Source organism: Colletotrichum jinshuiense, chromosome 4, assembly GCF_051148585.1.
Source record: "Colletotrichum jinshuiense chromosome 4, complete sequence".
Taxonomy (NCBI): domain Eukaryota; kingdom Fungi; phylum Ascomycota; class Sordariomycetes; order Glomerellales; family Glomerellaceae; genus Colletotrichum; species Colletotrichum jinshuiense.
The window spans coordinates 3880527-3897969 of NC_139311.1; the positions used below are offsets into that span (position 1 = coordinate 3880527).

General features: G+C 57.4%; 7 protein-coding genes across 7 annotated transcripts; 1 reads left to right on the forward strand and 6 right to left on the reverse strand.

The window, feature by feature from the left end:
• Window positions 1-5787: 5787 nt before the first annotated feature.
• EsH8_IV_000956 (glycoside hydrolase family 16 protein) lies at window positions 5788-6174 on the reverse strand (the record flags this gene model as incomplete). Its single annotated transcript, XM_083265846.1, has 1 exon — window positions 5788-6174. The coding sequence occupies one exon, from the start codon at window positions 6172-6174 to the stop codon at window positions 5788-5790; it is 387 nt and encodes a 128-aa protein (XP_083124741.1).
• Window positions 6175-6203: 29 nt separating this feature from the next.
• On the reverse strand, window positions 6204-6647 carry EsH8_IV_000957 (uncharacterized protein; the record flags this gene model as incomplete). Its single annotated transcript, XM_083265847.1, has 1 exon — window positions 6204-6647. The coding sequence occupies one exon, from the start codon at window positions 6645-6647 to the stop codon at window positions 6204-6206; it is 444 nt and encodes a 147-aa protein (XP_083124742.1).
• Window positions 6648-9633: 2986 nt separating this feature from the next.
• On the reverse strand, window positions 9634-10827 carry EsH8_IV_000958 (uncharacterized protein; the record flags this gene model as incomplete). Its single annotated transcript, XM_083265848.1, has 1 exon — window positions 9634-10827. The coding sequence occupies one exon, from the start codon at window positions 10825-10827 to the stop codon at window positions 9634-9636; it is 1194 nt and encodes a 397-aa protein (XP_083124743.1).
• A 68-nt stretch (window positions 10828-10895) lies between these two features.
• Window positions 10896-12016, reverse strand: EsH8_IV_000959 (uncharacterized protein; the record flags this gene model as incomplete). The annotated part of the gene is made up of 3 exons (XM_083265849.1): window positions 10896-11157; window positions 11213-11645; window positions 11755-12016. The coding sequence occupies 3 exons, from the start codon at window positions 12014-12016 to the stop codon at window positions 10896-10898; spliced, it is 957 nt and encodes a 318-aa protein (XP_083124744.1).
• Window positions 12017-13503: 1487 nt separating this feature from the next.
• Window positions 13504-14808, reverse strand: EsH8_IV_000960 (uncharacterized protein; the record flags this gene model as incomplete). The annotated part of the gene is made up of 1 exon (XM_083265850.1): window positions 13504-14808. One exon carries the CDS (start codon window positions 14806-14808, stop codon window positions 13504-13506), a length of 1305 nt encoding a protein of 434 aa, XP_083124745.1.
• A 537-nt stretch (window positions 14809-15345) lies between these two features.
• On the forward strand, window positions 15346-16275 carry EsH8_IV_000961 (SYF2 splicing factor-domain-containing protein; the record flags this gene model as incomplete). The annotated part of the gene is made up of 1 exon (XM_083265851.1): window positions 15346-16275. The coding sequence occupies one exon, from the start codon at window positions 15346-15348 to the stop codon at window positions 16273-16275; it is 930 nt and encodes a 309-aa protein (XP_083124746.1).
• Window positions 16276-16389: 114 nt separating this feature from the next.
• On the reverse strand, window positions 16390-17342 carry EsH8_IV_000962 (ubiquinone biosynthesis protein COQ11; the record flags this gene model as incomplete). The annotated part of the gene is made up of 2 exons (XM_083265852.1): window positions 16390-17158; window positions 17230-17342. The coding sequence occupies 2 exons, from the start codon at window positions 17340-17342 to the stop codon at window positions 16390-16392; spliced, it is 882 nt and encodes a 293-aa protein (XP_083124747.1).
• Window positions 17343-17443: the final 101 nt, after the last annotated feature.

The window sequence follows — 17443 nt, forward strand, 5'->3', positions numbered from 1 at the left end:
CAGGGAAGGGGATGGTACGTAAGCACAAGTACCTACATTGCCTCATGCAGCCTTCTGCTCGAAACCTCTACGGCCTCGTAGCGGGCTCCCTCAGACACTCAATGTACCGGCCCGCGTAAGATTCGGCAGAGAGGTACATCACATGCCGGCCCGTCCAAAGTCCTTGGATGAAAGAGAGAGAGAGAGACGCACAAAAGGAGAGAAGAAGAGGCACTTGATGCGGTGGAGGCGTTGGGAATGGGGAAGAATGATGATGCAACGAGAGGCCCAGCGCAGGTAGCAGCACCCCGTGCTCGAATCAGTTGTCGCGATCCGTCTGCTCCATCCGCATGAACACTGCGACTTGAGGCCAGCCAGTCGGCTCGCTCTGCCGCGCTGGATACAGTGTGCCTCGCTGCGTACCCCGTAAAATGGAGAGGCAGAGCCGACCTGACTGCATGACCAGCGAAGCAACACATAAAGGGTACCTTGCATCGGAACAGCAACTCGATGTTTTGGCCGGGAGTGCATCGCCTCGAGTTGTACTCGGTACAGCTACAGACGGGCAAGCCAGAGCCAAGTCACCGTCCAACTACAACATGATAGCAGCTTCTAGATCGGGACTGGCCACTGCGGTATTTGAGGCATTTGAGTCTTGGTTCAGAGCCAACCCCCCGTCTCGCATTCGAACTTGCAATTGCACCGCCGTGTTGTTTCTCCCGTTTCCTTGATTTTTCTGGAACCAAAACCAATGTCCACATGCCACGGCAGGGCATGATACGTACTGATTCGCGCGGCAGTATACATCCAACTGCGATGAAGAAATAAAAACAAAATAAAAATGCGAGCAGAGACAAGCATGATGCAACGCCGCTTGGAGGGGGGAAGGGCCGTGGCGCAGGCCCGTTTTTTTCACTTTCGGCACGTCCCCTGGAATCGCTGATGTTGCAATTTTCGTCAAAGGGCACAACATTGAACAGACGGACACCAAACACTCTCGTCACTCTTGCCAGCAACTCGCAACACGGCTTTGAGTCGACCCCAATGCACTCTGTCAAGCCTTGCCGAGTCGGTTGGAGTGGAACGCACACGAGGGTCCCAGGTCAATGGTAACTCGGCGGCGGCGTCGGCGTCTGGTTTCTACATACTGTCCGCGGCTGCTACGGAGGTCCCAGTATTTGTGATTCACAATACTTTCTCACATCACCTCATCCACTACCGTGAGCACGTTTCTCCACGAATGGACCCTGGGAGCGCCAAAAAAGAAAAAAGGGAAAATTTCAGCAAGACAAGAAAAATCCATACAAAGTTCGAAACAAACTCCACCGACAAGTCAGCGTTTGGGGGACTGGGCCTCTCTGTCTATGCCCAGCAGTATCCGTACAGAGTGCCACTTCCCCCAGAACAGCCAGTGGCAGAGAAGCCACCGGAAGGCCGGTTGGGGCGACCCCACACGAAAAAGGGAGAAGCTGAAGGCCCTGAGTCCCCTGGGGGCGTCATGCTCCCGAACGGCGCTGCGAGCTTGGGCGGTCCGGTGGCCTGTTCCATGTTTCCACCCACCTCAGGTCCTGCGACCCGTGGAGACACCCCCGTGGATCCGTGGACCTCTCCGGCCAGCCGTCCGCCCGCCGCAAGACACTAGGCTCCGTTTTTTTCAGGAACAGCACACGGTCAACCCCCAACAGGCCAGATAATAATTTGTGGAAAGGGGGTAAATTTTCCAGCTTGGATGGACATCCATCTGCGCCGGGGACGGTGCTGCGAAAAAACTTAAATCCTCATGAGGAAGTGAACGGCGGACCGCAGGATGGAAGGATGACACAGCCCAGCACGGCCACAGCTGTCCCATGAACGTCTCCGCTTGTTTCCCTCTCTCCCGGTTCCGTTTCTGTTCTGCCGGGGGGCCAAGGGCTTCAGTCTCTTCACCTGTAGGCAGTTATACCGGTACTACCTAGCTGGGAACCGCACCGTGCCGTCTTGTACATTGCTAGCTACCCTTGCTTTGCCGGCTTTTGTTTTAGTCAAGGTATGCTAACAACCACCTACCACAGCTGTTGCTTCATCCACGTTGAGACGGAACCGACATGAACGATGCCCTCCGTCGCAGAACACGTGTTTCCGTCTCGGCTGGCCAGAGGAATGAATCCTCGACTTATTCTTCCATTTGGCCCCCAGTCGCACAGTATTGATGCACGTTTCTGCCTCCCTCCCTTGCCGAGCGGGGCGATCCAACCATCGGAGAGACAGGCCGGCGGAAACTTTTTTCTCTCTCTCTCCCTCTGCAACCCCCCTTGCCCGTCCCCGAGTGCGTGCCAAGTTACCCAAAATCGGCGACCTTGTGGACAAGTGTAACAAGCAAAGCACATGGGGTATTATGGGCCATGCCGCGGTTGGTGCCCCTACATAGTGTAGTGGTACTCGGCCCAGTAATACTTGCTGCCCTGGGGCTCTAGCCTCTCTGCTCTCTGGATGTGTCGTAAGTTTTCTCGTGCCATCAGTCGCGGCCCCAAGAGGACCCGGCGGTTCAACGCTGCAACCCCGTCAGAGACTGTTGCTGTCACGGCTATGGAGACAATGGAACGCAACATCCTGTCGCCAACCCATCCGCCGCCGCGTCCAGCCCGTCCCTCTGCAACAGGAACCGTCACCGCCAACCCACAGTAATCACAACTGGCCCCGCCAGAAGCACATCCGTCAAAGCCGCCGTCCCCCTCGCCCATTGACATAAGCAGCTGGGCAGAGCGGTACAAACAAAGTCAAGCAGTCCAGTCCACACATCAAAACATGGTCATGCATACTACGTACTAGCGTGCACCGCCGTTGACTAAGCAGACCCCCGACTGATGGCCAGCAACTAGAGGGCGATCCCCCGGCGGCGGCCCCAGGCCCGACTCACGTCTGGGTGTCTGTCTCCTGCGTGACACCGAAACAGTGAATGATGGACCGACCGGGTCAGATATCAAAACGGACGCCGTTGAGTGTGTTGATCAATTGCTGTGCTCGGCCGATGCTAATCGTATCACTTCTCGGTGCGGGGTATGGTGTGATGTTGAGCGCAACTGCCGCTCTCTCTCTCTCTCTCTTTCTCTGTGTGCATGTGTGTGTCTCTGTCTCTCCGTCTCTCTCTCGCTCTCTCTCTCTCTCTCAGTTCTTCCAGCGTCCAATTGCACGCCATCGTCGCCCGGCATCCCGTCACATTTCAAGCGAGCAGCATGCCTTCAACTAGGCGCAAGATACGACGTTATGCACCCGCGCCTCTCGGCCCTGATGGGCTCAAGAGGCAGGCAGGCGTGGCCCGTTGCTGTTGGTTGCTCCAGCAGAGACAAAGTTGTCGGGCGCCCCTTTGAGCCACCTACCATAAACTCTGTCGGAAACGACTCGCAAGTCGCCATTTGCAAAGCCGTTGTCGACGTGCTCAGATACCCAATTGAGTTGCCTGCAACTCGCAGGCACACTGCGGGCCAGCTCCTGCCTTGCAATCACGCGTCGCTGCCACTTTGCCTCTCGCAGCCGTCAACGCATATTGCCACGACGTTATTCGAGGAAGGCTGCATCAACACCACCAACTCGCCATCCACTGAGACTATTGAATCCCCGCCATTGGCTCTTTCGTCACGTTCATAGGATGGAGGGTCAATATGGTCGAGGGACGTTTGCGCGCCGGGCCTGCCTCTCCTGCTGCTTACAACCTCCCTGCATGGACGGGCTCTCAACCTTTAGTTGCACGGCGACACCTGGCTGGCCTGCGCATGCAACTCAATCAATCAACCTTCACTCCGCGTGGGGGTCTCGCCGTCGCAACGCAACTACAGTTGACGTATCCAAAGTCTGTTCTATTTCCCACCGGCTTGGCAAGGGAGGGTTACGTTGATGCACCCAATCTTGACCCCCGGAGGAATCTGCTCTGATTCCACATTGGAGAGAGAGACGAGATGCACAACTAATTGCCCACCCACGTCACAAATGACATGCCGTCCGGCATGCCTCTTCTGTCCATGATGGCAGTATCCAGCATGCACGCCATAGGCTCTCGTCCCACGCCTGCGACACCCTTCGGCTCGTCACGAACACCATCCCGTTCTTGCTTCCCGTTCTTGCTTTTGGGGGGGAAGGTTTCTGGCTTAACCGGGTATGCCGACTACCCCTACTCCAGGCTGCGCGACACCTAGCCGCAAGCGCCCCCCGGCCCCAAATTGAGAGGAGCTGAGGAATACGCAACTGATGACAAGTCTTTCCTCCTCACCTTGCAATCAGTCACCTTGACGGGCTGACTGCGATGCCTCTCAGCAACGGGGCACAGGCACACCGAGGAGACCAGTCCATTTCCAGCTACGGCCTGGTCCGCGGTCCATTGGCGGAGCATGTAATTGGCCATGGTACGGGGCTTACACGATATTTGCCTGCTCGCTTACTACATAGCACTGAGGGCCGCAGGGCGAGGGAAAAGTCGACAAAAATCTCTGCTTCGCAACCAGAGAACCACCCGGCCTGGGCCCAATGGCCTCCGTATCCCATCCCACGCTCCTGCCCGAGTACGCCCAAGAACCAACAGCCTAGTCGGATACTCTCGGGATTGCCAGCCCACGCGCGGGCGGGGTTTACTCCGCGACAGGCGTCTAGGCCCTTCAAACGCGGCCTTGGCCGGGGAGCTCATGCAAGATAACGACATTTGAACCTCTCACAGCTTGGTGAGCCGCAGTCGCGTCTGCCTGTCTCAAAGCTGGTTCCCCCCGCCAAAGCCCCCTGGGCCAGGCGGCCTGTAAATTAACATCGTCGAATAAGAGGGGCAGAGGGCGGGCATGCAAACCAACGGGAAAGGCAGACCACACGACCACCGACCACCGGACATGCCACCAACGCTGCAATGTCCAGCACGGGGATTATTGCCTTGTCCAGGCCAAGTGAGAATTTTTCTTCATTATTTTTTCCACTTTTAAAGCTTGACGGTCCGTACGGTCCGCAGGCAATGTGGCCGAGCGGTTCGGAATGTCTTCGGGCAAAGGCCAAACCGCGGGGGCAGCGTGGGCAGCGTGGGCGAATATACGATCTCTGGTTCGCAGGAACGACGGCGTCTTATCTATGGAGCACGCGGGAGCGGACGAACCCAACTGCAACAGGCTCGTCGCATCAGCCCATGTCCTCGCATGGGAGGGGGGCGATCACCAACCGCTAACCTTTTTCATACATCCGGGGTCCATCCATATCGTAGGATCGTGGGGACCCTGATTGTTCAAAGTCTTGACATCGGCTTTTCGCAAAAGAGCGGTTTTTTTCTTTTCTTTCTCATTATCCTTTCCTTTCTGATTGCGTTTGGCTTGGCTGAGAGCCGGCCCCATGTTTTGCCTGCATGCATCGGACTCTTTGCCGTCTACGCCGGGTCCCATACATATCGATGCAGTCAGTAGCAGGCAAAGTTCACGAGCGGAGTTCGTTGTCCGCTGCCAGGGGTGTCACCTGCGGCAAACCGTTGCCCTCCCACCACGTTGCCCATCCGCTTCCCATGTGGCAGCTCGGTCGGACGTTGTTTCTCAGTTCTCTCCAACGGTCCATTCTTTTCTCATTTTGATATGTACTTGTCTCCATTAACATGTCGTTAGCTTCGTTAGGTATACCCGATTCCTCATTAGCATGTTGCCTTTTTTTCGTCCAGAAAGATTCCTTCCCCCTTGTCATCATTTTACGTTTCCTTTACTCCATATGTCACAATTTCTTTTCCTCGTCTCTTCCTCGTCTCTTCCTCGTTCATTGATATGTCCAATCAACCACAAACGCCGTACCGGGGAAAGTTGCCCCCTGTTCCCTTCCTCCTCAGGACGTGTTGTAGTACATGTCGATTTCCTTGATTTTGAAGATCGCATCCTTTGCGGGTGGCCCGACACTCCACCCTTTGTCTCCGTCCGCCCAGTTGTTGAAAACCCAGGCCCCGGGTACGGTCGGTACGGTTTTGGTCGTCTCCCAAACCTTGACGCCGTCGATGTAGAAGCGGGCGAGGCCGGGGAACCAGTCTAGGCGGTATTCGTGCTCAGTCGACGTCGCCTTGGACGGCGGCGCAACGGCCTTGAATGCCTTCTTCTGATTGCCGCTTGTGGCCTGGGTTGCGAACCACACCTTGCGGGTTCCGGCGTTGCTCTCAGAGTTTTGGTCCGACAGCCACTCGATGTCCGTCTCCTGGGTGTCATCATGATAGAAGAACATGCCTGGGCTTGCCGTTAGCTTATGTCGGGTCACAGACAGCCAGAAGAGAACGGGTAGGGTGAGAGAGCTTTACCATTGCAGACCCCAGGGTTCTCGGTCAATATCGCAACTGTCCGGACAGAGGCGGCCCTGATGTTCGACAACGTCGTGGTGACCTCGCCCGCCCTGTACGGCTTCGCCTTCTGACCACCGGGGACCTTCATGGTGAGGTAGCCGCCTGAGATGTACACGTTGGAGGGCACGAAGACGTATGAGTTATCGACGGTGTAGTCGCTGGCGTGCAGGCCGGCGGGGAGGGCCGCGCCGTTTGCCAGCTTGCTGAAGTCCCAGTACGATCGTTTGGCGAACGAGTAGCCCTCGAGCTTGTACGGGCCATTTGCTGATTTGATTTTTGCCGACCGCTGCGGGAGTGGTGCCGGGGCTGCTGATGCGCAGGCGGCCAGGAGAGCGGCCAGGAGGAGTGGGAGGCGCATGGTGACGCGGACTGCAAAGGCCTCTGGGAGTGGTTTTTCTTCTTTGGTCTTTAAAGAATTCCGTGGTTGGGGATGGCGAAGAATGCTGAGAGAAGGGGAGTGAGAGGGAGGAGAGAGAGTTAATACATCTTGTTCACTGTTTCATTCGCATTCGGGCACCCATTTACTTATTATACTACTTGGTCGTATGCTCACGACCTCACTGGCATAGGGACCGCTTGCAACGTTCTACGAGCAAGCATTCGGACTACTGGACAACCTTTGACGCTTCACGCCGCCGGCCCACGTCGTGGCGAGTCAAAATTCTTCAAGTGTCTCGCGGGATTGGCTTGCGGGCTAACTGCCAAGGTAGTTGCCGGAAGAGGCAAGAGAAGTTGCGGTTGATGTGACGTCCCCTACTGTCTCGACACAACTAGGCACGAGATGAATACGGGGGAGAGGACGAGGATCCTCTGGCCAGCAGCCCCAAAGCGGCCATTCAAAGGGACGGGAGATGTCTTTTCCGTATCCTCCAACGGCCGTCGAAGACTCTGCTCTCCTTGGCCACGGGCCCGCGGGGAGGCCTAGGGAGCTCCCTTGGCCACCCTAGGGCCCGATGCGACTCCTCCCAAAGGGTCGCGAGCACGGCTGGGCCTGCCCAACTGACATACATGGCGCCCGCGCCTTATGCTTGCGGCTCCTCGCCAACCTGCGTTCCGCGCCCCGCGACGTACGCTTGCGGCTGACGGGGAGGGAGTTGACGTGGCTGCGTGGGTTGCCCAGCCGGCTGGGCCTTCCCGCCCACCTCACCCGCAAATAGGCCCGTCTTGTTGAAGCCCCCCCCCCCGGGTGGCGAATGGGCCGGCGCGCGAGCCAAAAGAGATGGTTCCGCCGCCCGCTACTCGGCCGAGGTGGGGTGGGTGAGGAGCTTCTTGGGATCTTGGTTTTATTGTCTTATTTTCACTCTTGTTCATTGTTTTCCTATTTTGTGGGGAGGGGGAATGCCTCTCTCTCCCTCTGCCGTGGCCGAATCCGTCGATTTGCCGAAAGCAGCCGCGTGAGATGGCTTCAACTCTGCCAACGGCAACGGATTGGCGAATGAGAGGGGGGAGGGGATAAGTGTCGTCCCCCCTCCCAACGAACTGCCGTGATTCAGTCGTCTTTCACCTCTTCAGAGACGTTCCTGCAGAGTTTTGGGGCTGGCAGTGCCCTCTCCCCCCTCCCTTGGCTGTAGATCCCGGAGAAAACCGCGAATCGGAGATTAATATCAAAATTGGTGCCAAAATAGATACGGAGTGATTTAGACTATTACGAAAAGGAAAGGATAAGAAGAAGAAAAAATTGAATGGGGTAGAATACGGGGGGTTACGGAAGAAGAAGGGGGAAAAAAGGATTGTCGTGCCTCGCAACTGTGGGCTTTAGAACCTGAAGTCCATCCATCCTTCCTTTGTGACCAACGGTGATGAGTCCGAGGCCCGTGTCAATCCCATCTCGCCCCCGTGTGCCCTTCCGCCCCCACCCTGTGCGCGCGGCTGACATAGCTACCTACCTTAACTCCAGCGGCTGCCCCCCAGACGGCGGGCGGGCGGGGCGCGCCGGGGGGGGGAGGGAGCAGCATCCCTGCCGGGGAATATTCTGAAAACCTCCCGGTTCACTTTTCCCGCCGGAATCCAGCACCCGACGGACTGTAGGCTCATTGAGCAATTACACTAAAAAAGAAAAAAAGGACGAAAAAGGGGGGGCCTAGATCACCGGCCACGGGACGGACTTTGGTTCCTTTGGGTATAGTAACGTGATGCACTGCTCCTGCAGTCCAGCAGAGCGGTCCGTTATCGCTGTCGAGGGGGGGAGGGCGGCTGCGAAGATCGGCGCCGTCCCGCCAGGAGCGATATCGGGTTTTCTGAAGGGGGAGGGGGGGAGAGATGGGAATTCGTCCCTTCCTCCCTCTCCAACCTTAACCCCAGGTTGTCCTGGATGTGACGGAAAACATCGGCGCCGAGGGCTACCCGGACCGAGGATCTGTCTCTCCGGTGGCCGCATGGGAGGAAGGACAATGCCTTCACCGCTGCGGGGGAAAAAAGAAAGTAACCAAATCCCACCTCGTCCTCCCCCCTGTTGGCGTCGCTGCCGTTGAGCATTGGCTGAAAGCCACAGCCATCCCCCATTGTACCTACCATGCAGGCGCCTTGCAATGGCGAGGCGTGCGAGAAGACGCAACGCGCCGCCGGGACTCTCGCATCAGGCATCCCGGCGCAGGCGGAGCTGCCGTGTGCGGGAGGCGAGCGCGGTGGCTGATGCGGGCGGAGGTACGATGGACGAAACGAACCTCAGTCGTTTCATCGGAAAGAATCACTGGTTAAAAGGTCGTATGGCCTTGGGCGGACCGGCGCCACTTTTGTCTCTGTCACACGCGGCCTCGGCCTCGTCTCGACGTTGGTTTGGGGGCGGGACTGGTTGGTTGTCTTGTTTGTTTAACTATTACATTCGACGCTGCGGCCGCTGCTGCGGCCGCTGCTGTGACCAACTCTCTGCCTGCATTATATTACACTTATGTGACGCGGAATTGACGAGACGGGGGCTTCTCTCTGCCGCCGTCGACATGGATGGACGGACTGACGCCATCCAGCGTCTGATGGTAACTCACAGAGAGATCGGCTTCTTGGCCATTATTCCGTCATTGTCGACCCTGATGACCTCAAACCCTGATGGCTCGAGTCCACCCATCCTGTACCGAACCCTGACCCGACCCCGGGTGTTCCACCCCCTCTCCGCATCCAGAGAACATGTGGGAAGCGTTAGGGGTCCAGGAGATATCTCGGGGCATGGACGCCGGAAGCGCAGTCCGCTCGATCACATGCGCCGCACATTCACCTTTGTAGACTTTTCGCCGCCGTAACCAGGCATCTCTCTCCTCCGATCCACTGCATTAATCATGTTTCATCTTTATTTGCCCTGGACTTCTACCGGTAGACTACACACCCGCGACCTGCCGCTGCCGCCCTCCACGCTAGTTGTTGTAGTACGTCTTGTGTTGCGTGCTCGGCTCCGCGGGGTCGTCCCGCTCCGCGCTTAGCTCCTGCGGCTCCGAGTGCAGCTCGGCCACCGCCGGCTGCGGGGTCTTCTGATCGGTCCCCGCCGGCACGTATGCGGGCAGGGGCGGGGTCACCCCCTGGGCCACCTGCACCATGCTCACCTGCGGCACCCACATGTTGCCCTGGGCGTCGAACTGGGGCTGATTCAGCAGCGTCGCCGTCTCGGAGAAGTACGCCTGCTGCGGCGGGTAGGAACCCGCGGATGAGACGCCCGTCAATGCCGGCGTCCCCGCCAACCCGGCTGGCGTTGCCGACCCGGATGCCAGCTCCGCCGGCAGGCCCATGTGCGCCGGCACGCCATGCGGGGACTGCGGGTGCGCGGACTGCGGGTGCGGGGATTGAGGGGACGGCGGCTGGAAGGGCGAGTTCCCGTACGGCGGCGAGTACGGCGACGCCGCGGGGCTGAGGCTGAGGTGCGCCGTTTGCGGGGAGCGCGCCTCGGACATGCTCGGTACGTGGTACGACCGGTCCGGCCCCGGCGCCGATGCCGTGCTGTGGTACCGTTCCCGGTAGCGCTTGCGGCCCAGGATATAACATCCCAAGCCGAGCGCCGCGAACAGGACGGCAGCCCCGACGGCGATGCCGACGATGGCGCCCGTCGATAGCCTCCTCCTCGGAGCGTCCGAGGCCGCGCTGGGACCGTCAACGGCCCTCGTCGGCTTGCGCGCGGCGACGTCGGCTTTGAGGGTGACCAGCACGCTCACGTCGGTGTGATCGAAGCCGTTTGCGGGTGCGGTTCTCGTCGCGCCCCCGTGGCCGTCCCCGCCCACGACGGCGATCACCTCGTCCGGCACGGCGTACGTCGTCTTGTTTGGCTTGTACAGGTCCCAGACGCCTTTGTTGGCGTTCTGCTTCCCGAGGTCGGCGTTGTGGGTTCCCCACTGGGTGGGCGAGTCGCAGTCCTGCGTGAGCGGGAACTGGCCCCCGGAGATGATCATCTGCGCGCGCCCGGGAACCATGTTGCAGGTGAGCGAGTGATGGGGGTAATCCCCAGACCCGTTGCGGCCGACGGGGAACATCTTCACCCAGGTGAAGGTCGGGATCGTGAGCACGTAAAGGTCATCGTAACCTCCCCCGAGGACGCCGGGGATGTTGGCGCCGCCATACATGTATCTTGGCGCGAGGCGTGTTAGCAAACGCGAGCTCTGCTGGGCGGGTTGTCCGGAGAGCGTCACACTCACATGTTGTAGGACGACTGGTCCAGGGCCCAGGTTACGTCCGCGCAGAACCGCCGCCGCATCCCGGGAACATCGCCCGTGGCTTTCTGCGTGTACCATTTGCTGCTGAGCAGGTCGTAGATGAAGATCTGGTTCATCGGCTGGCCTGTCACCGTGCCGTTGGCCGACGGATCCTGGATACCCCCGAAGTAAACCAGCATTCCGCCCTCGCCCGCGGGGATGTAATGCAGACTGCCCTCGGCGCGCCGTATGTCGTCCGGGCTACGAGATTGTCAGTTTCGGCTACGGATTGCGTCTACGTGTTTACTCTACGCACCCTGTATTGTTGGCAAAGGTGTTAGTGTCCATGGTATATTTCACCAACCCCGTCGTGGCCACAGGTGGGCCGGTACCCCATCCCGGCACGGAGGCGTTGCTCAGCCATCCGCCGAAGTAGTACGCCTCGCCGCGAGTGTCTACGGATACCCCGGCGCCGTAGCTTACTTTGGAGATGGATGCCCCCGTACGGGACGGGCCGAAGGAGTCCCATTGGTTGTTCAGGACGTCGTAGCCGTAGAGATTAAATGGCATGGGAGGTTCCCCAAGAGTGTGCTCGCCGCCAAAGAGATACAGGCGCTTATTGATATCGTCGGACCAGAGGGCGCCGCCGGCGACGTTGGGGATGGAGCCGTTTTTGGAGAGGTTTGCATACAGGGGGGGCATGCCCGAGGAGGCCACCGTAGAGAGGTCCTGGTAAAGGAGCCATGTGTCTTGGTAAGATGTTAGCGAGAACTCGGCTGGCCAGCTTCTTGTTCCCAGCAAGAGAAAACTTATGAGGGGGATATAGATTGGAAATTAAAAAGCGAAGACACGACGTACTCGTGTAGTTATTGGGAAACGATCCGATGGGGTTCCAGTTGATGAGGCCGCCGTCAATAAAGAGCTTGTTATTGACGACGGCGGCTTGGTGCCCGAAGCGCCGGCAAAAGTTGGCGACGGGATCCTGTTGCGCCGCCGTTGGCGATGGGAGTAGTGATAAGACAAGAAAGGCAAGCAAGGTGGTCGAAAATGAAGCTGTTCTGAGTGCTGCTGCTACATGTGAGCGGGATGTCGATCCCAGCCAGTCTGCTGACGGGCTCATGGTGTGTACTCGGCTGGCAGTCAGCAGCTTTTGAGCATAATGTGGGTGACCAGGAAGAATAGGCCGTGATGAGCGATGCAGATTTCGACCGATTCGCAGAGTGTCAATGGGGAACCCTGCCTGCTTGGTATGTCTCGGGGAGAAAGTGGATTTTTTGCAGACCAGGAGGAGAAGATCGCCTGGTATGAATTGAAGAGTGGAATGTTAAGTTAAATCACTCTGTGTGCGAGGAATAGATGGGGGAAGTGGGGAGACAAGAGGACAAACAATCCTTCAAGGACATGGGCTACGAGGATCGAAGCTATTTTGTTGGAGGACAAACGAGATGTTAGCTTACCAAAAAGAGAGAAAGTGATTGGAAGGAAGTGGAGGAAATAGAGTTTAGACAGTCAGGTCGTCAAGCATTATCGTCAAAGTCTCCCCGATCCGGGGCGTCGAAGCCAGACCGGATCCAGACGAGGGGAGGCGCCGCGACTTAGGCCAGAGGCTGAACAATATGAACGGACGAGAGAGCTAGACCTCTGATCTAAGGCCTGAGGCGCCACGAATCGAGATGGTTTACTTTGGCACTTCTGTTTCTCTGCTTGTCTGCTCCTAGGGCTGGAGAACAGCTGGGTGCAATGTGAAGCGCCGAGGGGAGCCTCAGATGGTGGCGATAATGCTGGGAACTATCATCTTTGATGCTGCTGATATTATGAACTTGATACAAACCTTACGAGCTGAAAAAGATCTAGTCTTCCTTCCAAAGTCAAGAATCGTGAACATGGCCATGCTAAGGAATGAGAAACACTCCAGGGGATTGCGGTGAGGCGGTCGCCTGCCGAGATACCGGAAAAGGCGTGAGATTGCATCTATCTTGCTGATATGCAACAGAAACCCGCTATCCTGGACCGGAAGATGCAGAAGGAGGGCGAGACAACATCAGACCAAGAGATTATGGCGAGGGCGGTCCAGCTCGACACGAATCCAGTAGTAGGTGTTGTACGAGAGACGGAAGGGGCCGTTCAGGCTAGGCTTGTCATTCTGCCGGGCTCCCGGCTGGATCCAATGGAATGAAGGGTCTAGCGTGGCACGGTTCAGCTGGTACGAGCTAAGTACTTGATGGGATGGAGTTTGGAGCAGCCACATGGCATCCGAAACTGCATTCGGCAGTGCGCGTGGCAGGGCTGAGCTGGAGGCGGCGGCCAAACGACGGTTGCGGCGTCACAGGTGGGTTACCAGAGGAAGCAGCGCAGCGATGTACGGTGGGAAGACGTTGGAGAAAGCAGAATGACGAAAGCAAAGGGTTAAGATATGTAGCTCAGATGGCATTCGGTGTATTAGTTTGGATATGCACAACGAAAAGCGTGTGTGACGGTTGTCTTGTCTCTGCGGACGCCATGCTTGGCTAATGCTAATGCCCTGACCCGGCAACTTGGGACACTCGCTTCGGTCCGGGCTCCCCGCAACTTCGTCAGACAACAGCCTGATCAATAAAGGGCTATCCCTTACGGTCTCGCTGTTAATCTTGGCGAGTCTGGCCCTTCTATCCCTCCATCTGATCCTTGATTGGCAACTTGACCGGGGAGAGGACCAACTTTGGATGCTAACTGCCAGTAATACTGGTGCAGCTTCTTATCGTGGGGGTTGTTCCTCAAAACAGCCTCGAAAGAAGCTCTGCTACCATTCTTCGCGATTGCCCCTGCCAAAAGATGGCGCAGACGTTCTTTGGGGCCATTCAAACTTGACCGGTGAGCGGTCGCCTGGCGGGTATGGGCCCCGTAAAACAAGTCTCCATGCTTTGGCTCCCCGTCCCAGGAGCGCCGTAGCAACACCTCAAGTGCAGTACTCACGTCCGTGACGGCCAATGAGCCACCAACCCAATAGCCTTCCTTTAAGCCGTGCTCGAGATACCTCTCCATTGCTTGCGGCTGGAACGCGTGGGCCGAGATTATTAGACAGATTCCGCAAAGATGCGCGCCAAGAGGTTGTCCGTTTTTTTGGTGAAGGGCGAAGAGGCTGTTGAGGAAGGGTAAGCAGTTCACGAGAATGTGCCACTTGTCGGACTCTTGGAGAATCCTTGATAACGCATCTGCGATGTGTCTGTTACACTCGCGAACGAGCCTGTAACCACCATCGCCTTGCTGAAGCAGGAACAAGATGTAGCGCCGAATATACATGGCGAGTGATAGTTTTTGCATATAGTCTTGGGAAAGCGGCAGAGTTGGTAGCGACGGAGAGGGTGCGCTGAGCTTTCTGTGTAGGAGCCAGTTCAATAGCGACTTGTCGTCTCGGAAGGCGCTCAGGGGGATTGCGTTCTTGAAAGCCACCAGACTCAATACCCCTTCAGCATCAGCTCCATAGGTCCGCTTCGCCGTTGGGCGGTTCCGATGTTTGGGGGGCCCTTTCAGAGCAGCAACCATTATGTCGAGGTCCGTGACGTTCCAGTGTCCCTGCAGGGAACCGACTTCGCTGAGTTTGCTGAACTCGGCGCTTGTCCGTTGGCGGTCATACTCAAACTTCTTGATTCGCTTCCAGACGGCCTCGACTCGAGGATTTGCTGCCCACTTCTTTTGCTGGGCCAATCTTTCGGCCTTTTGGTATGGTCGTGTGTATTCGCTTTCCCAGCTGTCAAGGTCTAGGACCACTTCCGGCACCTCAAATGGCCTCCATGAGGGAGGTATTTGCGGTTCTGCTGGCCTCTTCTTGGTGTGAACCCATGGCCTTCCCCGCGCCAGAGACTGCGAGGATGTGTGAAAACAAGCAGATGCAGCAGTCTTGCGGCCACCGCCGACGGTTTTCACCAGTCGCATGGTTGTGTGTTGTGTTGCGATTCAATCCGGATAAGCTTCGTTCGCTTTTCAGAGGCAATCCGCGGCCGCACGAGGTTGCTCAGAAAAATCGTCTGATCCTTGGAGCCGCATACTGAGGGGGCGCGTCGAGGAAATGGGATATGCAAGGGGAGTCTCGGCGCAGGGGTGTCGGTTCTCGACAGGGATCACCTGGCCGCACAGCCACGGATGTTTCTCGCATGCCCCCCGTTCCCCGTATGGATCCTGCGGGGGAGCGGCGGTGGGTCGATCCATTCTTCCGACTGTCAGCCACAAAAGTTGAGTAACCAGCCACACGCGTTAACACTCGGTGGGGGCCGTGGTTGTAGAAGCGCTAGTCCTTGTTTCGGAGAAAGGTCGGTTCAGACGCATTTCATCACCGTCCAGTCCCCCAATGATGTCCCACTTCCGCTTTACATCACAAGGCCTCCAAACCTACATATCGCAACTTTCGAGCAGTCTACCACATACGTCCGTCTCCAAGCGACAACAACTGCAATCACACATAACAAAATCACAATGCCTCCATCAACGAAGAGAAAGACCAACTCTGGTTCCGCTGCAGACGAGGAATCCAACCGCAGTGCGCCGACAAATTCTGCCGCCCCTGAACAAACCGAGACGACAGAGCCCAGCGCAAGCACAAACGCTACTCCCGCGCCCACAGAACCGGCGGCACCAGCACAATCAGCAGGAGAGGATGCCGCATCAAAAGCCAAAGACCGCATGGCGCGTTTCAAAGCCCTCAAGGCTCGCGCCAAGAGCTCCTCTGATCAAAACCTGAAAGAGGCGACCCTCGAGTCGCAACGCCTTGCGACAGACCCAAGCCAGCTCACGGCTATTCACCGTAAACAGGCCATCGCCTCTCACAAGCTGCTAAAGGCCGACGTCGAGGACGCAGGCGGGGACTTCGAGCGTAAGCGCGCGTGGGACTGGACGATCGATGAGAGCGAGAAGTGGGACAAGCACGTACGAAAGAAGGAGGCGCACCGCGACAACAACGCATTCCAAGACTACACTGCGGAAAGCAACAAGGTGTACAAGCGTCAACTCAGAAATATTGCTCCGGACATGGAGAAGTACGAAAAGGACAAGATGGCTGCCATTGAGCGCGCAGCTGCCTCGGGCGGCCTGGACATTGTCGAGACTGAGGACGGAGAGCTTATTGCGGTGGACAAGGACGGGTCGTTCTACTCAACAGCCGACTCAACCACATTTGCGCAAAATAAGCCGGATAAGGCCGCCGTTGATCGACTCGTTGAAGACCTCAGGAGGGCCGAGGAGAACAGATTGAAGAAGAGGAAGGATCGCATGGCACAGAACGGCGACGATGGCGACGTCACGTACATCAACGAGAAGAACAAGCAGTTCAACCAGAAGCTGGCACGCTTCTACAACAAGTACACTGCGGAGATTAGGGACAGTTTCGAGAGAGGAACCATGATTTAAGCACGGGAGTTTGGGATGTTGCGGAGCAGCATACAGGAAGATCTTCAAGCCCTGAGAGGCTTTGCTTCGAGCAATGATACAGTTTATGACACATTTACAAATACAACCCATGCATCATAGCATGGTTTTCCTCCAACCCTTGTTCGCCAGCTCCTCGAGCTCAGGCACTTCGACCGGACCCTGAACCTTGACGTCATCCAGAGCTTCCACCACTGCTTCCGCCACGGTCTCGATCGGCAGAGGCTTCACACCGCTCGCACCCATGAACCCACTCAGCACACCTCCTGTCATTCTGTTGAAAAGAGCACCGGCGCCAGTCATGGCAGCGAGGGGCAGGGTGAACTTTCTCGAGCTGTCATACATGAAGGGCGGTCTCGGGAAGATGCCACGCATACGCGGGAATTCGCTGGCAATGGTGCTCTCGGCCTCGCGCTTCGTGGTGATGTACCTCGCAGGGAGGACGGGTGCACCGGCAGCGGCAGAAATGTACACAAAAGCCTTTACATTCTCGGCGTTGGCCTGCTTGGCTAGCGCAATAGCGCTGTCGCGGTTCATGACCTCGTAGGTGAACTGGTCCTTCGGGTTGGGCGGTCTGAGGTCCCCACCCTCGGACGAGGTCTTCAGAGGATCGACGCCGCGGTCCTTGGCGGGAGCGAAGGCCTTTTGGAGGCCGGTAATGGGGGATTCCTGGCCCGAGATGACACCCTTGTAGTCGGCCTCGAGGAGAATGCCCATGCTGTGGACGACAAAGTCGGCCCCCTTCAGCAGAGGTGCGTAGGCCGTGGGCTGGAGCATGTCGGCGCGCTCCCAGGCCACCTGGTGTGCCCATTGAGGAGGGGCGGGCGACGAGGTCACCGCGGACCATTTAGGCTCACCCGAGCGGCTGTTGGGGCGTGTTAGACATGGCAATGTGAGAGTGAAACGAGCCGTGTGAAGCTTCGTGGGGGTGTGTACCTGATAGATGTGACATCCCAGCCCCTGGCGACGGCATATTTGCAGATTCTTGACCCGAGGAAGCCGTTTCCTCCGCACACAACCAGCTTCTTAGCAACGGCTGATGTCGACATGGCGATCGATGATGGTAGATGTGAAGTCAACGACCAGTGATCAATTGAATAAATTAAGCACTAGGAGGTGAGACACGTGTGTGCCGTGAGATGAATGTAAG